This window comes from Lytechinus pictus, unplaced genomic scaffold, assembly GCF_037042905.1.
Source record: "Lytechinus pictus isolate F3 Inbred unplaced genomic scaffold, Lp3.0 scaffold_37, whole genome shotgun sequence".
Taxonomy (NCBI): domain Eukaryota; kingdom Metazoa; phylum Echinodermata; class Echinoidea; order Temnopleuroida; family Toxopneustidae; genus Lytechinus; species Lytechinus pictus.
The window spans coordinates 118,697-139,771 of NW_026974157.1; the positions used below are offsets into that span (position 1 = coordinate 118,697).

At 35.1% G+C, this 21,075-nt stretch overlaps 1 protein-coding gene across 1 annotated transcript in view; it reads right to left on the bottom strand.

Annotated features, from left to right (window-relative positions):
- The window catches only part of LOC135153106 (uncharacterized), a 42,716-nt gene extending 24,616 nt beyond the window's left edge, over positions 1-18,100 (bottom strand). The window contains exons 1-6 of the mRNA XM_064115413.1: positions 17,848-18,100; positions 9,498-9,555; positions 7,126-7,182; positions 6,354-6,419; positions 1,448-1,504; positions 179-338 (exon numbers count right to left, since the gene is read on the bottom strand). Of these exons, the coding sequence (XP_063971483.1) occupies positions 179-338; positions 1,448-1,504; positions 6,354-6,419; positions 7,126-7,182; positions 9,498-9,539 (382 nt within the window). The 5' untranslated portion in view covers positions 9,540-9,555; positions 17,848-18,100. The remainder of the gene's footprint in view (positions 1-178; positions 339-1,447; positions 1,505-6,353; positions 6,420-7,125; positions 7,183-9,497; positions 9,556-17,847) is intronic.
- Between the last annotated feature and the right edge of the window lie 2,975 nt (positions 18,101-21,075).

The window sequence follows — 21,075 nt, forward strand, 5'->3', positions numbered from 1 at the left end:
ACTGAAAATCGCAACCCATGGGAGGATTTTCATAATGAAGCTAATGCTTACTTATTACCATATGACCTTGTGTTTTCCGTAAAGAATTATTGATTTGCACAATGAATTACTTTCATAAAAAAACATACATGGTTGGGCTGTATAATTATGATACTTTATATGAACTTCTTTTTTGTACCTTGAGTCCAGTCCGATAGTAATCCACTATTACTAGTTTTATTTTTAAGCGTTAGGTAGCCAACGATGCTTCCGTGTCGAGTCTTGTACACAGACCATCCAGAAAGATCAAAAACATGTAGTCTCCGTGTGTCGGAAAGGGCGTCATTCAACTCGCTTGGCTGTTGAAATAGATAATATAAAGTTTAAATCACTCACACAAAATCTTACTCTTTAAATAATATCCTACCTTTACGAAATATAGGCCCTACAGGATTCTTAAACAAGGAACAAAATCCTCCCTCCATGTTTCTATCTAACACAAAAGGCAATATTGAACAGAACGCCCTTGATAGGCAAAGCTCACAGACAAGCAGCCCATACACCAAGTTATCTGACTTCGAAAATTAATTTTAACTTAATAAGGACATTAGGTTTTACATTGGTAGCCACCTAATTGACAAAACTGTTCTACCATTGAACTTAAAATTCTGAGCGCCAAGCTTAAAAAGTCAAGGTATCATTCCATTTTGGTATCATTCAGTTAAAGATTAAACCCACTGCCTCGTGTACTTGCTTCATCGATGAAATAGGCGCTTTAGCCTTGTATTGTGCCCTCATGCCGACGGTGTCCGGTTCAGGCCACGTACAAACTACTAACTAATCCCCATTGACTATTCCCCATTGACTTGCGTGTTAAAACGAGATTTGGAAATAAAATACCAAAATAATGAAACCATCCGAACCTTTATCATTTGGTACCTCACCCAATATGCTTCAAATAATGTGACATGATGTTTTTCTGCATTTTTTCGCGCTACAAGGGCTGAAACTCAGACTACCGGCAAACTTGGTTACATTGCATTTACAGTGCTCACTGGGTTTCCTGTGCCACTAATAAAGTTCGCATAAAATCCACCAGGGACAAATTACTGGTCTCCCGTGGGAATGAACAGATCCAGCAGTGATGTTTTCATGCAGATATGCATTGTGATTTTATATGGATATTTTGCAAATAGTAAGCATTTTGTTTTGTCGGTGAAGTGGGCGCTCCAGCAACGTGTCCTGATGCCCACTGTGTCCTGTTCAGGTAACAGACTACTTTCCCCATAGTTTTGTATGTTAAATATGAGATTTATAAATCGCTGTCAACAATGATACAATCTACACATTTATCATTTGATAACTCACCCAATATCCTTTAGATATTTTTACCCCCGATGGCGTTAATTGTATTTTCATGGTTTGAAAAAAGAGAAATGTAATTAAGTATCATTAATATATGACGTACCAATTTGACTTGTATAGGTGACTGTCCTCTAAGGTTTCCTTCTGTTAGCTCTTTGACCTGAAAATTAAATTTCAAATATGTTCTAAGTGTAAATTATTTGGAATTCCTGATCAAGTACATAATAATAAAAATAAATATATTCAATTCAGGTTTATTAACAAAAACATAACTGACAGTCATAGACTGAATTGTACAAGTTTACACAATGCTAATATATAAATAAATTTATAATAAAGATTAACAATAAATATCTAATTAGAATTACTTATGTGCAATTAGAAATAGTTAAAATGGATTTAAAAAATGATAAATAACACAATATCGCACAATTATCACACAAAATGCAGACTTATTTACCATGGTATTTGTTCAATAACCTTGTCAGACTTGGAAGAACGCTGTTCTTATTTTTTTTTTTTGGGGGGGGGGTTTAAATGGAATAATCTTATATTTATGTATATGTCGTAAATTAAAAGCGTTTCTTTTCAGTGGAGGTAACAATTTTTTTGTACAATTTATTGATTTTTAATTTTATAGCGAAATCTGTGGTAAGTTATTCTCTTCGACTTTAAAGTGATGTCAAATTTAAGGTATTTAGAGCCATGTCATATGAAACATATTTGGTTCCTAATATTTTATTGCATGCCCTTTTCTGGACAGTTTCAATAACGTATATCTGTTTCAAAGTTAGAGAAGCAGCGAAAAGAGGTACACAAACCTCTCGGACTGGTCTTACATACACTATTAACAACTCACATTCTGGTAGACTGCAAGCTTCCAATCCTTTTAGCATATATGATTTTCTGTTGCTTTTTTTCATAATTTTGGTTACATGAGCATTCCACTTTAAATCAGTTTGAATTGTAATTCTTAGGATTTTCACCGTGGTTACACATTATAATGGGGTGTTATTTATATAGATCAATTGTGGTTGAAGAGGTAATGGTGTTATGGGATAATGATGAATGACGTAAGAATAAACCAAACAAGGAATAAACATTATACCTTAGATAACGGGGAAGATAGTTTTACGGTGTGTCACAGAGATTATACTGATTATGAGCACATGAAGTATCGTGATTTTTTTTTCAAATGCGTCGACTTGCTAATTTTATTCAATTTCTAGTTCAAATACATTTCATTCTTTCCATAGTAGTAAAATTAACGTGAATGCGTGTGATTTGTGAAAAAAAAATCACTTATTCCTTTAATGACAAAGTACGGAAAATGAAATGATAATCGTTGCTGTTTGAAAGCATTAGTAATTTGGTCAGCAACCATGATTGCATATTAGGCATGGGAAATTCATAAGAAAATGAAACTGGTTAATTAAGAAAAAATGTTATTCATCATGATTATGGATAAAACAAACAAAACAGTGTGAATGTTGTTAGAATCTTATACATGAAACCACAACACATTGTTGATTACATGTGTCAACTTTCCTTTAAATAGATTCATTAATATTATTAAATTTTATATATTGCCAGGGGATTCAACATTTACATAGTATGGCATCTGAAAGAAAGTAGGGGAAGGTGGGGTAAGTCGTGACACTTTTTTTGCATTTAGCATGTTAAAATTGATATGATTAATGATCTTGAAGAAATAAGTACCATGCCTTAAAATTTAATTCTTCTGAAATATTTTCACCTATATACATGTATAACTTTCTACCCCCACACTGAAAGTCACTGTCACTTTTGAAAAAAATTGATGTCAAATGGCTTAACTTGCCCTATCTGTGGGGTAAGTTGAGCCACAGAAACTATGTACAAAATGTATGCGGAAGAACCAGCATGTTAATTTCTTATTTCAAGTCTTTTCATTTTGCTAATTCTCTATAAATACTAACATCCTCTAAAAGTAAAAGAACTGTCATGTGAATTTGCACCTTTCTGCCTGCATATCAATGGCTTTTGGTTTGTTTCTTTTTTATTATACAGTGTGTATAAAAAACGGGACAGTTTTGAAAATTCTATACAAAATTTTGTTTCAAATTAGTATATCTATATTTTGATGTTAATAGATGCTCTGAGATGTTATCTTTGAAATGCCATTTAAAAAAGAAAATTTTTGTTCATGCTTGAGCGAACATGGAACGTTTTTGTTGGGGGTTCAAAAAGAGGCTTGCGCCAAAATAGCAGAAATGAGAAATTTGATGATTAGACTTTTGGCTAATCAGCAGACGTCCTCTTAATCTTTTCATTGCCTTTGCCATAATTTTCGAATTATGCTGTCAAATTTAATTTACCAATTTAACTATTTAACTGAATTATTTTGTTTTTCATTTAAACTTCTTTGACCTTTGAATTTTCCTTCATAAGTAAGAAAAGAAGACTTTTTGTCAACCCAAGTAAGAAGATTTGCATTATTAACTGGGAGAATGTGTAATTATTCAAATCCTTTTGTTATGTGAAACAAATTATGTTATGGTACCTATAAAAGACATGAATCCTATTTTTAAGGGGTTATGGAATCCTTCACCAAGTTTATGTGCTTGACAGGACAAACAGGAAGGATTCATGTCTTTCAACGGCAATGGTGTATTGAGTCAATTTTGAAGGAGCAGGATAGGGCAGATGGGGTAAAATGTATTAAATTATTGTGGAGCCATCAAGCAAAAGTTTCCACTTTTTTATCAACGTATAAAATTTTGTGATTTTGACATAATATTCAGAAAATGATAATATATTTTGCTTTCTATGTTTTCTGTTATTTTCCTTTCCCCTTTTTTTTTCTTGGTCATGATTTTTTGAAAGTTTATTTTTCGGGGGGAGCACCCCAAGCCCCCACCCATCAGTATGCCACTGTTCAAAGGAACCGTAACCTTTCTAGCATACAATCAAAGGATTTGTAGGAAAAAAACACGCTCTCCCATACTTCGGTTTAAAAAATTGTTCTTGCCTAAAGAAGGAATATTCAAAGATAAAAGAGAACATATTAAAAAGGAAAAACAGAACACTTCAAGCAAATAAGTATATTTGGAAATGAATTTTGTCCGCATAATTCGAAAATTATGGCAAAGATAATGAAAAGGTTAAGAGGAAGTCTGCTGATTAGCAAGAAGTCCAACAGTCATATTATCATTTTATGCCATTTTGGCGCAAGCCTCCTTTTCAACCCCAGACAAAAACAGTTCGTGTTCGCTCAACCATGAACGAAACTAAATTATTTTAATGGCATTTGAAGGATAAGAGTTCGTATCACCTATTGACACCAAAATATAGACATCATAATTTGAAACTAAAATTGTATAGACTTTTCAAATCTGTCCTTTTTTTTATACGCACTGTACATTACCATACAAATTACCATGGCTCAACTTGCCACATGTTGGCCACTCTAGGCAACACCCCAATACTTACCCGTGCTAATAAACTGGGACTCCACTCACGCGCATTTTGGCCGCCCTAGCTTAGAACTAAGCAATATTATCTAGAAATTGTTACATTGTAGTCATTAAATATGTTCTATTAAATAAATTGATAATGTTTAATCGGTACTCACCGGTTCTTTTGTTGCATTTTCAGACCATTTCTCACAATTCTTCGTAAATATTTGCGGCAAATTTTGTCGCCATAGACAGCTTAGCATCCATCTTTATTGATAAATGGAGCGCCCTTTACGATAGTTGTTAATGCCGCGGAGAAATCGTTAGGCATTTTGGCCTGTGTTCAAGGCGTTCTTTCTGTTTTATTTTTTATATTGAAGATTGTGCATTTGTTAAATAGCGCCGTCTACGTCAGGTATGAGATCGAGTGTATAAATACACTCTTCCAAAATAATTATGATTCCGACCTGGCGCTGTTTAACTTCAATCTCTTTCACCTAAATTAGCGATGAATGCTAGCATTATAAAATATATATTATTAACGTCTGACGAAAAGAATAACCAACCGATCAGCTGACGAGAACGCGAATCACGTGATCTTCATATCAGCTTCGATCGCGAGTCAGAAGAGAAGAGCAGCTGCCCAGAAAATCAGGAAAAAGCCGTGAAAATGTAAGTTCCCCTTCATTTCTTTCATTTTTTTTTTGTTGCTAACGATGCATTTACACTATAAAATTATAATTTAAATAAGAGAAAGGAATATAGCTTGTACTTGTGATATAATATATAAATATCCTGTTCTCAGAGATTTCTAACCAAAAATACTACTGATGTCGCCTATGAGGTCCATACATGTAATGTTGGACCTCATTGGTACTAGGAGTGATGTTGGCTGGCTCAAAGTACCCCAGTCCGAACTTAATGCGATATTTTCACATCCACACATTTCTTATGCATCCATCATGTAAAAGACTATGACAAGAATGAAGATCCATACCCGGACTAACAATATTGTTCTTATTTCTTTATTATATTAAAAGACGTGTGTGGGTAATAAGAACTATCTATTTTACACCCTTTTTTACTTTTTTGGCTGAAATTTGTATTTTTCCCTCTAAAAAAATACTTTTAGTTTCAAAGTCGAAAACAATGTGGTGGAGTTAAGGGTTATGTAATGGGTCACCAATACATGACACCACCACAATGTCTGACTCATTCATTATTGGCCTGGGGGTGGTCGCTCAACTTACCCCGCCTTCCCCTACTCTTTACCTCATTGCGAAGATTTCATTCTGTTTCTGGTATTACGTGTATGGTTTCTTTATATTTAGTATTTCAATATCAATTAATCAAATATTGTACTTATACTGTGATCATATTCTCCTTATTTAAATGTATAGTCTGGTTTACAGCTCCTGCATGTATGGTGCTGGTGATCCAACCACATGTATAAGTTCTAACCCAACCCGTATAAGTGTATGTCATATCATCATAGGTCTTTATTGATGTCAAAGAATATACACTTAATATATCTATGATTAAAATTATATGAAATATTTAACAAACACAAACCTGGGATGAACCAGACATCTCTTTCTGTGGATGGAGTGATGTCTTAAGTCCCATCGGCTCTTTAACCTGAAAATAAAATATTTGACATATCATTGATGTGAATGGTGCACTTACAATACCTTGGCCCCTTCAATAAAAAGTTACTACAGTACCTCCATCCAATAACTTCAATTTGATGCTCGATTTTGATTGGATAATGTATACTGTTAGTTGCCATGGTAGTTACCGTGGGATGGAACCCTACAATAGTTCCTATGTAATTGATTTGGTGTCTACGCGTGGTCTATTGTATGTGTCACTGCCATTAATCAGTGTGAACATATTTTTAGGCAGATAGTATTGTCTCCTATCTCGCTTATTAGAAATATGATTAAATATTTCGAAATCTTTAGTTGCAATGGCCATGATGAAACTAAATTGGTATTCACAAAAACCATATTATCATGTAATCTTTTAAATTTAAGCACGATAAATGATAAATGATTGCTGCCATAATAGACTACAGATACAAATGAAGAGTATGAATAACATAATGGGTTAATATATCTCATAAAATAATCATGCACTCTTTGCCTATCAAAATATACCTGCATTAGCATAATTGAGATTCCATCAACAAACTGGAAAACAAACTTTCCATGGTTTCGCCCATGGAGCTTTGCATGTGCTTTATAGCTCCATGAATGGTCATGATGGTTTTGCCCTATCCACGTCCATTTTTATCCTGGATTGCAAAGAATGTATGGTTGACATATTAAATATTAACACATACCTTTGATGAACCGGCCATTACCGTCGATGGCTCGTCGGATATCTTTATATCTTCCAACTGAAAATAGATATAAGAAATTAAGACATATCTTTTCCACATCACACTCCAACATGACAGCAAGGACGGACAAAATAAAATCTGCAGTGGCCAGTGGCGTAGCTAGGATTTTTTTCCTGGGGGGGCACTGGGGGGTCCTTACTTTTTTCAGGGGGGGGGGCAACTTTTTTTCTGTGTGTGCAAGCGAATTTTTTTTTACTTTCATGTATTTTGTCCTCAAAATGTAATATTCTGAGCAATGTAATTTGTGATCCTGAACATGATGCGTATGTAACTAGATAATTACTGCAAACGCCAAGCGCGAGAAGAAATTTTTAATAACTGTTCTAGCATGATTGAATAGGTACCTGTTAAGGACTGTTTACAGTTACCCACAAAGACGGTATATCTTTCAATAATGAGAACGCGAGTTAGCATTTTTGATGACCTACAAAAATTGTCATTCTAAGCACGTTTTGTAATCACAAATGAGATAGGTATGTAACTTGACAAATGATGCGAAGGAAAAAAAGTTAGATTTTAGACATAAAAGCGGGACACTCTATTCATATTTCGTAAATCATGAATAGGATAATTGGGTATCACTAATTATGCGATCGTGAAGCGTGAGCAGACAATTATTGATATTCTGATCTGAAAGTGGAAAATTTAAGCACATTTAAAAAAAAGAACATTCAGGCTATCGCGCATGTTTAAGATTTAGACCTAGAATCTGGGCATTCTGAATACATTTGTATAAGCATGAAAAAAAGCCAATTCAAACACTATTTTAAGCAATGTGTAGTAAAATTGTGAAGTGGATGTGGATCACACTTAATGAATGAATGATAAATCTAACGTTAGATAGGAATCTAACGTTAGATCTTGAGATAGAAAAAGATGAAGCTAGACTAGGCCTAACTGTTAGTCCGACGGCATCTGACCACGCTAGAACGGGGTCAGACTCAGAACATCAAACTTCTTTGCATAGATCTAACGTTAAATCTAGATCTAGAGATCTATTTACAATTCGAAAAAACCGTGTGTGTATTGCTATGGCATAACAGCTAACGCTAGAGGCTACCGGTAGGCCTATGCCGGCCTATGTACACAGACCGTAAGCGGTCAGGCGATAGAGTTCTAACTTACAGCCTAGTACAGTCTACATTAGGTCTATATTTAGGTCTATACAGCTCTGTAACTGTCAATATTTGTGTGACAATTAAAAATCATACCCTATGTTTTACGTCAATTGTACATGCCGGTAGGCATGACGTTATAGATCTGAATTTTGACAAATCTTAAGATAAGGAAACCCGTTTTAAATTTGTCAAAAACTTTCATTCCAAAATTCGTATTGTATGTCTAGATTCGTCCCTCAATATATCAAGTCTGATAAGATTCGTCGTCTGCAATCGGACTGACAATATCCATTTGTCAATTCGTGCTTGTTCGATTCGCCAAAGTAGTTTGTCAAAACAGGATTTACATTCGTTACGTAGAGATGTGAATTAGTATTTCCCGATTTTTTATTTGTCAAACTACTTTGTCAATTGTCATAAAGTGATCTTCATAATGGCGTGATAAATTTTTACTGCCAGCTTGTCAAATTTTTGCCCCGCTTGATTACTAAGAAATAAGAGTGCAGAAAAAAAAGTTGATTTGAATAAATAGAGAAAAATCAAATAAGAATAATGCTGAAAACTTCATTAAAATCGGACGTCAAATAAGAAAGTTATTACATTTTGAAGTTTCGCTTATTTTTCACAAAACAGCTAGTGCACAATTATGTGATATGCAATGAGAGAGTCGGATTTGACAAAAAGGACCCTCTTGTTGGAACCACAAAATGTTCAAAATGTTAAAACAATGGAATTCCACATGTTCAGGGAGGAATACTTTGTTCAGCATGGCAATGAGGACTAAATTTTTATATTTCATATTTCATATGATAAAATACAAAAGAAATAGTGAGTGAGTAATGTCATCAGTCCCCTCATGTGCATGCCGACCAGGATGTGCATATACGAAAAACTGTTTTGTGAAATTAAGCGAAACTTTAAAATGTCATAACTTCTTAATATTTTAGATCCGATTTGGATGAAATTTTCAGTGTTATGATTGTTCGATTTTTTTTCTTTCTATTCAAATCAGCTATTTGTTGGGGGTGGATTTGTCCTTGAAGCCAAATCTAAACCCCCATTTTCGATTACTTCATATGGTTCATAATTAATATTATTTTGAGGCTTTGTATCCTTAACTCAAAATTTGCTTTCTTTGAACTGAAGCAAATGAGTGATTACATGTCATTGTTTTATTGACATTATATTTTATACCTTTTTCCGCAATGAAGGATCCACTGTTACATCATCAGCCATCTCTGCAATTGGTGATCTGCATAAAAGATGGAAATAGAATTGCAGCTTTTTAATCGCCTTAATTTTATATATATCCTGGACCAGGGGCGAAAGGCGGGGCACATTTTCCCGAGGAAAAATTTGACAGGCCAAAAGACAGATATAAAACAAGGATTTTAGAGGATCACGAAAGTGATGATTATAGACAAATTATTTATGAATGGAAAGGTCTTGTCTTTTTTATACACAAATATGTCACTAAAAAGTCTTTAGATGTCGTGGAAATGCAAGAAATGAAATTATTAGAGACCCTATTCAGCCCCCAGCCGCCCCCAGACCGACAATCGCGCAGTAGAAAACAGTCGAGAATAATGACGTCACACAATCAACGAGCTCATCATCCCTCTGTGCATCACCTTTATACTGACCTGTTCAATATCTTTCGAATTTACCGTTTTCTTCATGTAATGAGGTATCCGATTTCCGTTTTCGAAAACTTCAGACCAAAAGTGAACAAGAACTGTGTTACTTTGCCAGTTTTTAATGAATTGGGAACCGATTTTGTCCTCTGGACAGGCGTCGTTGTGTTGCTTCAGTCAGTGACTGAGTGAGTGAGTGAGTCAGTGTTTATTGAAAAACTCCAAGCTGTAGCGGGCCATTCACGACTTGCCACTGGGGAACTGCAGGGGAGTCGATGCTGCACGTTCCGCTGTTTGATCCATCCACAAAAGGCGTCATACCTTAAAGTCAATGTAAGCATGTTTGTAAATTGTATTTGTTCTGGCGTCTGACTGACGATGCATTCAGGTCAGATGACAGATACAGATCTAATATAATTTTAGAATCATGCATTATTTCATGCTGTACTACCATCCATGAGGCATGACTACGTAAAGTCTTTTTTAAAAAGGATTTTGCGGCAGATTTTTTCTTCAGTCAGATTTCAAAAATAAACTGGCCAGGGAATGGCTTGGCTTGGTTAGACTGAAAAATCTGCCGTTTCAGACGAATGTTTAACCCTAAAAATCTCCCGGGTATTTTGATTCTTGTAATTCCCGGGGGGGCATTATGGCCCCCCCCCCTTAAGATCTCGGCCACCGATCGCGCGAGCGACGCAAAAATTTGCACGCTGGTAGTGTGCGATGTAATCTACAAGGCTGTATGGTAAAATTTTCCAAAATAATGAGATTTTATTTTATATGAATTAAGTATGCTAATTCATGCACAAATCATACTTTTTGCTCTAATTCACTAAATAAAGCTCCTAGAATGCTAATTTTTGGTAAATATATTCTTTGTAGCATTCTTAACAATTGCAATTAAAAAGAACTTCGGTTTGGAGATCAATTTCTTATGTATTTTATTGTTTTAATGAATTTCTTATGTATTTCTTTGTTTTTTTTACTTTTTGTTTTTATTGTTTTTTTCAATGGAAATCGATCCAGACTTAATTCTGATCAGAAACAAGGCAAAATTAATTAAGTTTAATGGGTAAAAGTTGAAATAATGATACATTTATGAATTTTGGCTAAATACACGATTTGCATTGGATTTGTACATGAAATCACGTTTATGAGCAATTTTGGGTCTGACATGCACTTATATAATGTTGCGTAATGTCGTAACCGAGTACCCGGGCGTCACAAATTTGGTCTCAAAATTTGCACGAGACTTGAAAGTAAAAAGTCAGTGAGCGGCGAGGTCAAAAAATTTCGCGCAGCAGATATATCGCGAAAATTGTCGAGGGGGGGCATTATGCCCCCCCCCCGGAGAATGAGGGTTAATTAAGCTATTTTTATTCTTCTTGGAATTAGGATGTCATGAAGCCAGACAAAAATTCAGCACTGCAGTGGTTACCCTGATTCCTGACCGAAAGAGTCTGGTGTTTCTTTCAACAATGAAGATACATGCACTCTTTGTAATGACATAGAGAGCACAGCTCAAGTGATGTTTGTGTAGGCTCCACTCCGCTTCACTACGCTACACCTATACCCGGGTAGCGTACGTGTAGTGTAGTGGTAGTGAAGTGGAGTGGAGCTTACACGAACATCACTTGAGGTAGAGCACTGGTGCTCTGAGTGGAATTTTTCACAGTCTAAACCTACTATTATTTGTCGTCGATCGGGAAATACATGCCACTGCACCAACTTATTCCTGTATCACATGATGATGATAATCTGTGCACTAAAACTCGAATATAAACTGATTAAAGTCAAACTAAAAATGTCTGGTAGGCTTACTACTAGTGTACATACTTCCTACCGTAGCCTGTAGTACATTTATTAACCAATTTGTTCAGAAATATTGTGGCTGTTGCAGACAGTATTTCTTGTAGTCCTTCTTAATCATCAACATAATAAAATTCATACTTTGATTTGATTATTTAGACTATTTCTCTTTTTTCTCTGTTTCTCTCTTCTACATACAGATCTGCACACTTACTGACTCTGGTCTCTGTTCACTTCAATCTGGGAGATTCTGATATGGACATGTGGCAATTTTTTCTTCACTCTGCTTCCCTGGAGCTACGGTTTGCAAGTATTGGACTGATTATGATACAACAGGAAATTTATCTTTATTGATCTGGGAAACATCAATTTAGAGCAGTTTTAGAGAGGACTATAATATTGAATTGATCAGGAATACAGCTTGTGAAAATTAAGAACATACAATTTAAAACGAAAGAATAATTTTAATGTAACTAGGGCATTTTGTGAGAAATTTTCTACTCAATCACACGTCTCAAATCAAGGGTCAGTCCTTTGATTAAACACAAACATTTAGTTGAATCGCACGTGCAAATCTACCTTATTACGCTTGAATTTGAATTTGAGACCTAGGCTTTGAACATAAGTTTCTTGCAATGCCCCATAGTTATATCAGTATCAGTTCTATAACATGCTGATTGCTGAAAGTTAAGTGTCGTGTATATATCGTCACAATTTTTCTCGAAAGGTATAATATATGTGTCCTTTTAAACGATATTTGAATATGGGTACGCCTTTTATTTGTTTTCCATGATATTCATTGCATGTATGAACAAAAGTGAAATATTTATTGTGAAGCACTGTGAATGTTGTTTGCAGTTGTGTGATGGTTCATCATGTTTGTTATAAGACGGTAAGCCTGGTGGATGTGAGGAAGTGGCCTGGATGAAAGGAAAGTGAACATGTGTCAAATTACTGGTTTGCATATTTTAAGACAATTTTGCTTCTGGATAAATATTGCTATGCATTCCATGTGAAGAGCAAATGAGAAATCCACCCAACCAAAAATTCATTTGAATTTCAAGAAAAATAATAAAATATTGCAGAAAATTTCATAAAAACTCTGATTCAAATTTAAATAATAAAATGCCAAAAAAATGAAATGAATGTGATGTGACATAATCAACTCTAATTTGCATATTATTGTCTTGTGTATATAACTGTTTTGAGTAAAAAAAAAAAAAAAAAAAAAGGAAAATTACTCTATTCAAATAATTTTTAGTTGATTTGGACTTGACTTTTAACTCATCCTCTATCCCTCCCATCCCTGCCCAAATAAGTGTAAAATCTAATCAAGAACTTGAAAATCAAAAGCAGTAATTAACAAGTAAGATTTAATAAATGCAGGTCTGAATAGAATCTCACAAGAAAATAAAAAGAGAAAAAAGGAGCTAGGTAGGAATATAATAATAAATAAAAATCCCCGAATCAGAGGTTCGAACCAGGGTCCCCGCAAATGGCTTTACAGATTTGGCCGCAGACCGTTTGCCTCTCGTTTCCGGGTTTTTAATGATATACCAAACAAAGTCCGTTCGCCGCTGTTGCCTCATAATGCTTCGGCAATTCAACTGCAATTCCAATCATTTCGTGATAGATATTGCCGTGTTTTTTGTGATTACTTGACTTTGCTACGTAATGAAATTTCATAATTTTTGTTCAGTCGTGAAGAAGAATGTCTATGCTTTTTATTGTTTATAATATCAATGTGACGCAAGTGTGATTTCTAAGTGAAAATATGCTTTGTTTATTCACATATATTTCTTGAAAAAAAAATTATTTGTTTCTAGGCTAAATATCGGTTACCAAAATATGTTAAATGCGCATTTCATTTTACTGTTCAGAAAATTCAAACTTTTATCTTTATAATAAGACCAATCTTGTGAGGAATAAACAATTCTAAGAGCAAAAAACGCTGATTGGTAAGATAGTCTTCAATGGGCTGCTGTCATCTCAGCTGCTCACTGCTCTTGGTGTGACGTCACTGAACTGGAGCTCGGCGGAGGACCGTTGAAGGCAGAAATATGCCATGAAAATAAGTCATTTTAGGAGCTGATTTCTGCAAACTCTAATCAATATTTTAAAAAGTGAAGTGATATACCTGATTAGTAATACTTCCCCTTTACAATGATGACCACAAACAGTCATTATAAATGACTTTTCATTCTTTGGGTGTGTACTTTCACCAAAAATAAAGGGGAATTTCGTCCACGAAAAAAATTGACAAGCAAAAAAACAACAACAAAAAAACACAACAAAAAGGGGGCACACTTCTGTTTTTAAGGCATTTTTACTTTACAAATTTTAATTGTGCCTCTCAAAAGGGGGAACGGGCCGGCTGTGTCCCCCCCCCCCTGGATCCGAACTGTATGAATGTGAATTTGAATTAAGTAATAAAAATCATTCACTTGACATGAATATTTTGTTTTATGATACATACAATGAAAACATCAAATAATTACACCTTTAAAAAAAGGCTTACCCGATATTGGGTAAAATGGGAACATGTAGTTTCTTGGGTAAAAAGATATTTTGTAAAGTTTACGCAATGTTGCGTTAAAATAGCACAATATGGGGTAGAACAATATCCATCAAACATGCATGTCCCCTTTTTACCTAATATTGGGTAATTTTTTTTCCCAGGGTTCTTAGAGTGTATAACAATACATCATATATATACAACAACAATATATCAATTAAGTTTTAACAATTAATACTATCTATATATTTCCAATTAATTGAAGAAAATATAATTACGTAAATGTGTATAAAAACAAGTATACCACTAAGGCCTATTCACAATATCTCTTAAAGAGATCTCTGTGAGCTTTAATGATTTATTTTCTTCAGGTTTTAGATATTAGGTTCTATTGCTATAACTTGTTAATACCAAACAATGCCGTTATCTACAAGAAAACGTTTGTAAGTACATATGCAGAGTTGTAACATACATGTACATATGCCCACTTTCTAACACGAACGTGATCAATGATCGTGGAAAATCTGTACTTTGATCTAAATCTTTCGGATTTATGTGGTATTGAGTTGTTCCCTGCCCGTATGTATGGGGTGAGCAAAAAATCAAGGCTAAACAAACGCTTGCATTATACTTATCTTCAAGATTGAATCAAGATTGAATCATTGAATCATCTTTTTTTTTTTTTAATACAGTTTTCATAAAACATAGTCTCTTAAATTATAGCAAACTTCCCCTATAATTAGGGATACTTAGGGAGTATACTGAACGAAGTCAATATGACTCTGTATTCAGTTCCAAATTCTTTCTCCTCTTTAAGGTAGGCCGGATCATGTCCTGGTGGGTCAGCGTCGAACTTGAACTTAACTGGTTCACTTATCCAATACTTGTCCAGTCCGTTCTCGAAGCTGTAGACACTGGGGGCATTAACTTATTCATTACTGAGACTATTCCATGGTTTTCTCATTCTCATGTAAAAAAAAAAAATTATTACGTTTCTCAGTGACTGATCTTGGAATAAACATTTTTTTTATCATGACCTCTGGTAGGCCCAAGAAGCTGACCCAAATCTGGCACTACCTCCTGGTCATATCTATGAAATAAGGTTCCATCATATCCATAGGCGGCGGAAGCGGAGGGGACGGGGGGACAGGTCCCCCCCCCCTAAATTTGAGGTGGGGGACGAACCCCCCCCCCAAAAAAAATAATAATAATAATAATAAATAAAAAAAATATATATATATACATTTCTGTTATAACCTTTTTTTTGGGGGGGGGGGCTTGTTAATTTTTTTTGTCAGTCCCCCCTAAAATTTTGGTTGATATATAACCTTTTTCTGGCTGTCAAAAAATTTTGGTGGTCCCCCCCCCCCTAAATTTTTTGGCTTCCGCCTTCAATGATCATATCCCCTCGCGCACGGCGGTATGTCAATGTAGGGAGTTTCAGTTGGATCAATCTTTATTTGTATGGAAGTTTTTTTTACCTCAGGTACCAATTTAGTGGCCCTTCTCTGTACATTTTCTAATGCATGAATATGTATCTTCAAGTAAGGACTTCATACGGTATGTGCATACTTGCATACTCTAAATGTGGTCTGATCAAAGCTTTATACAGTGCGTCCCAGAAAAAAAAAGAAACCGAGATTAAGCGATGATTTATCATAACTTAATCACAAATACAATAGACAAAAGACCTACCAATGTAAAGCTTTGAATCTCCTTTATCATCTGATATTACTTAGATTATTCCCCATTCATGCATAAGTGAGCTAAAACAATTTGAAAAAAGGATACCAAAAACTCATTTGGCGGGGGTATCTGAATTTCAAAAAAAAAATCACATGCCCACAAAGTTCAATATCTGCTCTTTTATTTCATACCTCAATCACAAAAAATGGTCAAGAAGTAAAAGATTTATGTTCCCTCGAAACAATGCTTGTATTTTAAAAATTTCATTAAATAAACATGTTTTCACCGGTTTGAACAGAAGCTATTGTATGGTTAATAAAATACTTAATGCATGGCTGATCGTCAACAAAACGGAGTGTCAAGTTAGTTCGAACGCTAGCCTGTAGGACCTCTTAATTTTATAAATTATTAAAATTCAAGCCTTATTTCAAATAAACAGAACTTTGTTATTTCTTGACCATTTTCTGTAATTGAGGTATTAAATTAAAGGGCAGATATTGAAATTTTTAAAATGTGGTTTTCCTTTTGAAACCCAGATACAGCCCGCCAAATGACTTTTTGGTATCCCCTCTTCAAATGGTTTTTGCTCACTCATGCGGGAATGAGAAATAATCTAAGTAATTTCAGATGAAAGGGAAGATTCTAAGCTTTACAATGGTAGGTCATTTGTCTATTGTATTTGTGATTAAGTTATGATAAATCATCGATAAATCTCGGTTTTGTTTGTTTGTGGGACGCACTGTATAGGAGTAAAACGTGCTCCTTGTGTAAATAAACAAATGTTCGTCTAATCAGAATCATTAACGTATTGGCTTTATTGATCTTTGCCTGAGAATGTTGGTCAAAACTAAGCTTTGTGTCAACGATCACGCCTAAATATTTACTTGTTTTAACTTGTAATATATTATGTGTGGCATTTCCGTGTGTCATTGTGTAGTCATTAAACCCATCATTCTTTTTTCCAATTGTAAGTACACACAATTTATCTGGGTGGAACTTTAACAGCCACTTGTCAGACCAGGAAACAAGACGATCTAAGTCTGCCTGTAAAAACTCAGCATCATTATCATTCTCTCCATGTTTATATATCTTCGTATAATCTGCAAATAAATAAATATTACTTGATGAAATCTGATCCGGCAGATCATTAATGTACATGACAAAAAGCAGGGGTCCAATGACACTCCCTTGCGGAATTCCGCTAGTAACATCAGCCCAGTCAGAGAAGACACCATTAACACAAACACGGTGCTTCCTACCCTACCAAAAAAGATCTGACCACTCACATATGGGCTTGGATATGCCAAATCCCTCTACTTTGGCTAAAAGCCTCTGTTGCGGGACCTTATCATTATATCAAAGGCCTTCATGAAGTCTAGGTATATGACGTCAACTGCACCGCCGACCTCCAACATTATTGTCCAATCATCTAAAACATTGAGCAACTGCAACATAGTGGATCGACCAGATACAAATCCAAATTGGTTCACACTGAGAAGGTTGTTGCTTCTCACATGCTCATATATTTCGTCCCTTAGAATAGACTCTAAGATTTTACATACTATACAAGTGTGTGAGACTAATAGGTCTGTAATTTGACAGGAGTTTACGATCTCCCTTCTTGAATACTGCACTAACATTGGCTTTCTTCCACATACTTGGGACTACGCTTTATTTATGGACACCTAAATCATCATGATCTTCAGTGCTTTTTAAAGGCAAGCATTGTTTTAATTGCGGCTCAATGCCCTTCCCCACTCTCCTGAACTGAACTTGAAATGTATCAAAATTGAAAACTTAAATTTGAACAGACAACTTTGAGGGATTTGCATTTTATTCATTTCCGTGTTATAAATATCTGTTAAAAGTCAGCGCAATATAGTGAATGCTGTCAGCTTACCTAAGTTAATTGGCAGCAAAACTATTACAGTCTTCACTCGGAAATGTAACCATAGCAGAACAGTGGCAAGGCCAAGAAATGGCACTATAACAGCGTCTTACCAGACATGAACCTCATCAATTCCTTTTAATGTTTCACTTTGCGATCAAAATGGCGCTCGGTAAAGTAGCGGCCGCTAACTTTTGGTACATTACTAGGTAATATAGCAAGAACATGATAAGTGCACTCCGCAGTCACCACGTACCCCATGTACGGGGTTATGATAAATTAGAATTGCACTCAGTGAGAAGGAAATATGAAAAGAAATGACAAGCACTGCTGCACTTACTGAAAAAGAAAAATGACAATGTCATAAACATCGCACTGACATCGGAACCCTAACCAGTACCGGCCGCGAATTTTTTTTTTGTACATGGAAACGCTATGGTACATGAATTATTCATAAGTTGAGCTAAGAAAATGAAGTGCGCAGGCGCATGGACTTGGCGATAGTTCTATAGCTTCATCAATTTGTACATGAACGAATGGACGAGCACACTCTTGTACATTATGCGAGTCCATTCAGTCATGTTTCATAAAGAAACAGAGGGGGAGAGAGGGATTTCATGCAGGGGGGGGGGGGGAGCAAAAGGGAACATGGCTAGATAAAAAGGAACAGAAATTTAGATGGAGGGGGTGAAAGTTTTTTTTTACCTCAGGTACCAATTTACCGTGTTATAAATATGTTAAAAGTCAGCGCAATATAGTGAATGCCGTCAGCTTACCCAAGTTAATTGGCAGCAAAACTATTTAATACAGTCTTCACTCGGAAATGTAACCATAACAGAACAGTGGCAAGGTCAAGAAATGTCACTATAAAAGCGTCTTACCAGACTTAAATCTCATCGATTCAATTTAATGTTTCACTTCGCCATCAAAATGGCGCTCGGTAAAGTAGCGGCCGGTAACTTTTGGTGCATTTCTGGGTAATAGCCAGAACATAATTAGTGCAATCCGCAGCCACCGCCCCATGTACGGGTTCATGATAAATTAGTATTGCACTCAGTGAGAAGGAAATATGAAAAGAGATGACAAGCACTGTTGCACTTATTGAAGAAGGGGAAAACTGAAAATATCATACAACATTGCACTGACACAGAGACCCTGGTCAGGTATTATCCAAGAAACTCAGCTCCAAGGTAAATATACATCTGTACAGTGAGTGAGAAACATTTTACAACAAAGACCGTACTGCAGTGAGTTGTGTTGGACACCAGTCAAAATATACACTGTAAAAACTGATGGGGTGTTAAAACTGACACCAGTTTGATGTACTATACAGCACGTCCCAGAAAAAAACGAAACCGAGATTTAGCGATGATTTATCATAACTTAATCATAAATAAAATAGACAAATTACCTACCAATGTAAAGCTTATAATCTCCTCTTTCATCTGGTATTACTTAGATTATTCCTCATTCACGCATGAGTGAGCAAAAACAATTCGAAGAAACGATGCCAAAAACTCATTTGGCGGGGGTTTCTGAATTTCAAATAGAAAATCACATGACTAAAAAGTATAATATCTGCTCTTTTATTTGATACCTTAATCACAGAAAATGGTCAAGAAGTAAAAAAGTTATGATCCCTCGAAACAATGCTTGTTTTTCAATAATTTCATTAAATAAACGTGTTTTCACCGGTTTCCCACAGAAGCTATCGCACGGTAACAAAAGACTTTATAATGCATGGTTGGTCGTCCAACAAAACGGAGTGTCGAGTGAATTTGGACGCTTGCCTTTAAAACCTCTTCATTTTATGAAATTATTGAAATTCAAGCCTTATTTCAAATAACCAGAACTTTGTTATTTTTTGACCATTTTCTGTAATTGAGGTATCAAATTAAAGAGCAGATATTGAACATTTTTAAAAATGTGGTTTTCTTTTGAAAACCCAGATACGGCCCGCCAAGTGACTTTTTGGTATCATCTTTTCAAATTGTTTTTGCTTACTCATGCGTGAATGGGAAATAAACTAAGTGATTCTAAGCTTTAAAATGATAGGTCATTTGTCTATTGTATTTGTGATTAAGTTATGATAAATCATCGATAAATCTCGGTTTCGTTTTTTTCTGGGACGCACTGTATAGAGGTCATACCCTCTCTATCTCTCATCCTCCTTCTCTCTCTCCCTCAAACCCTTGTTCTCTTGCCAGGAAAAAAGAAAATATATATATATTTGTTTTTAAAAGAATTAAGCTTGTGAGGGATCAAATTTGCAGAAAAATGCTTATTTTCAAAATCTCTCACTCTTTTCTTTGTTTAAATCCCTCACTTTTTTGTTTTTTCCCCTGCCTGTCTCACCCTTATCTCTGTTGTTTTTTTCCCACACCTATCATCGCTATGAGCTCTTTCCCCCTCTCTCTGTCATATTTCTTCTTCCCTCTCCCTCCGTCCCACACTTATTTCTCTTTTGTCAAAAAACGAAAGAGAAAATATTTATTTAGACAAATGATGTTGTGAGGAAGTGACGTCGAAGAATTTTATTTTTATTTTTAATCCCTCTCTCTATTCTGTTTTTAGATCTCTTACTGTTTTCTTTGAAACCCCTCACTTCTTTCCTCCTCCCTGCCTGTCTCCACCTTGCATATATCTCCAGTTGTTTGTTTCAATAGGCCCACTACCCTTGGGAGCTCTCTTTCACTCGTCTTCTCCCGTTATATTCAGTTGGACTTTATTCATATTCATCATATCATTTATTCTTTTTTTTACATTCACAAAGCTTCAAGCACAACATATTTCAAGCAGCATTCATTCATCCTGTTTATTTCCATATTTGAAAGAAGGTTCAAAATACATTAGTACAATAAACTTAAACATTCCTCAGTATAACAGTTGTAGAAATACGTTATACATCCTGATAGTATAAACATGATAAATTACAATTTAAACTCATATTAATATGAGTGTGTATAACCCAATCAACCCCACAACCAAGCTTTTGGCATTAATACCACATCAAAGATGCAATAAAAGTAGACGTATATGTAATTAATGAACATGTAGACAAATGTATGATACCTACATGGAACACATACAAATAATCAGTATAGGTACAAATAAACTGTGTACAATATCAATATAAGAGAGAAAAAAAATAGGCTACCATATATTTATCATTAACCATTCCCAATCCTTGTTTACCACTCACAAACACACCCTGACACACACACAAAAATAATCAAGTGT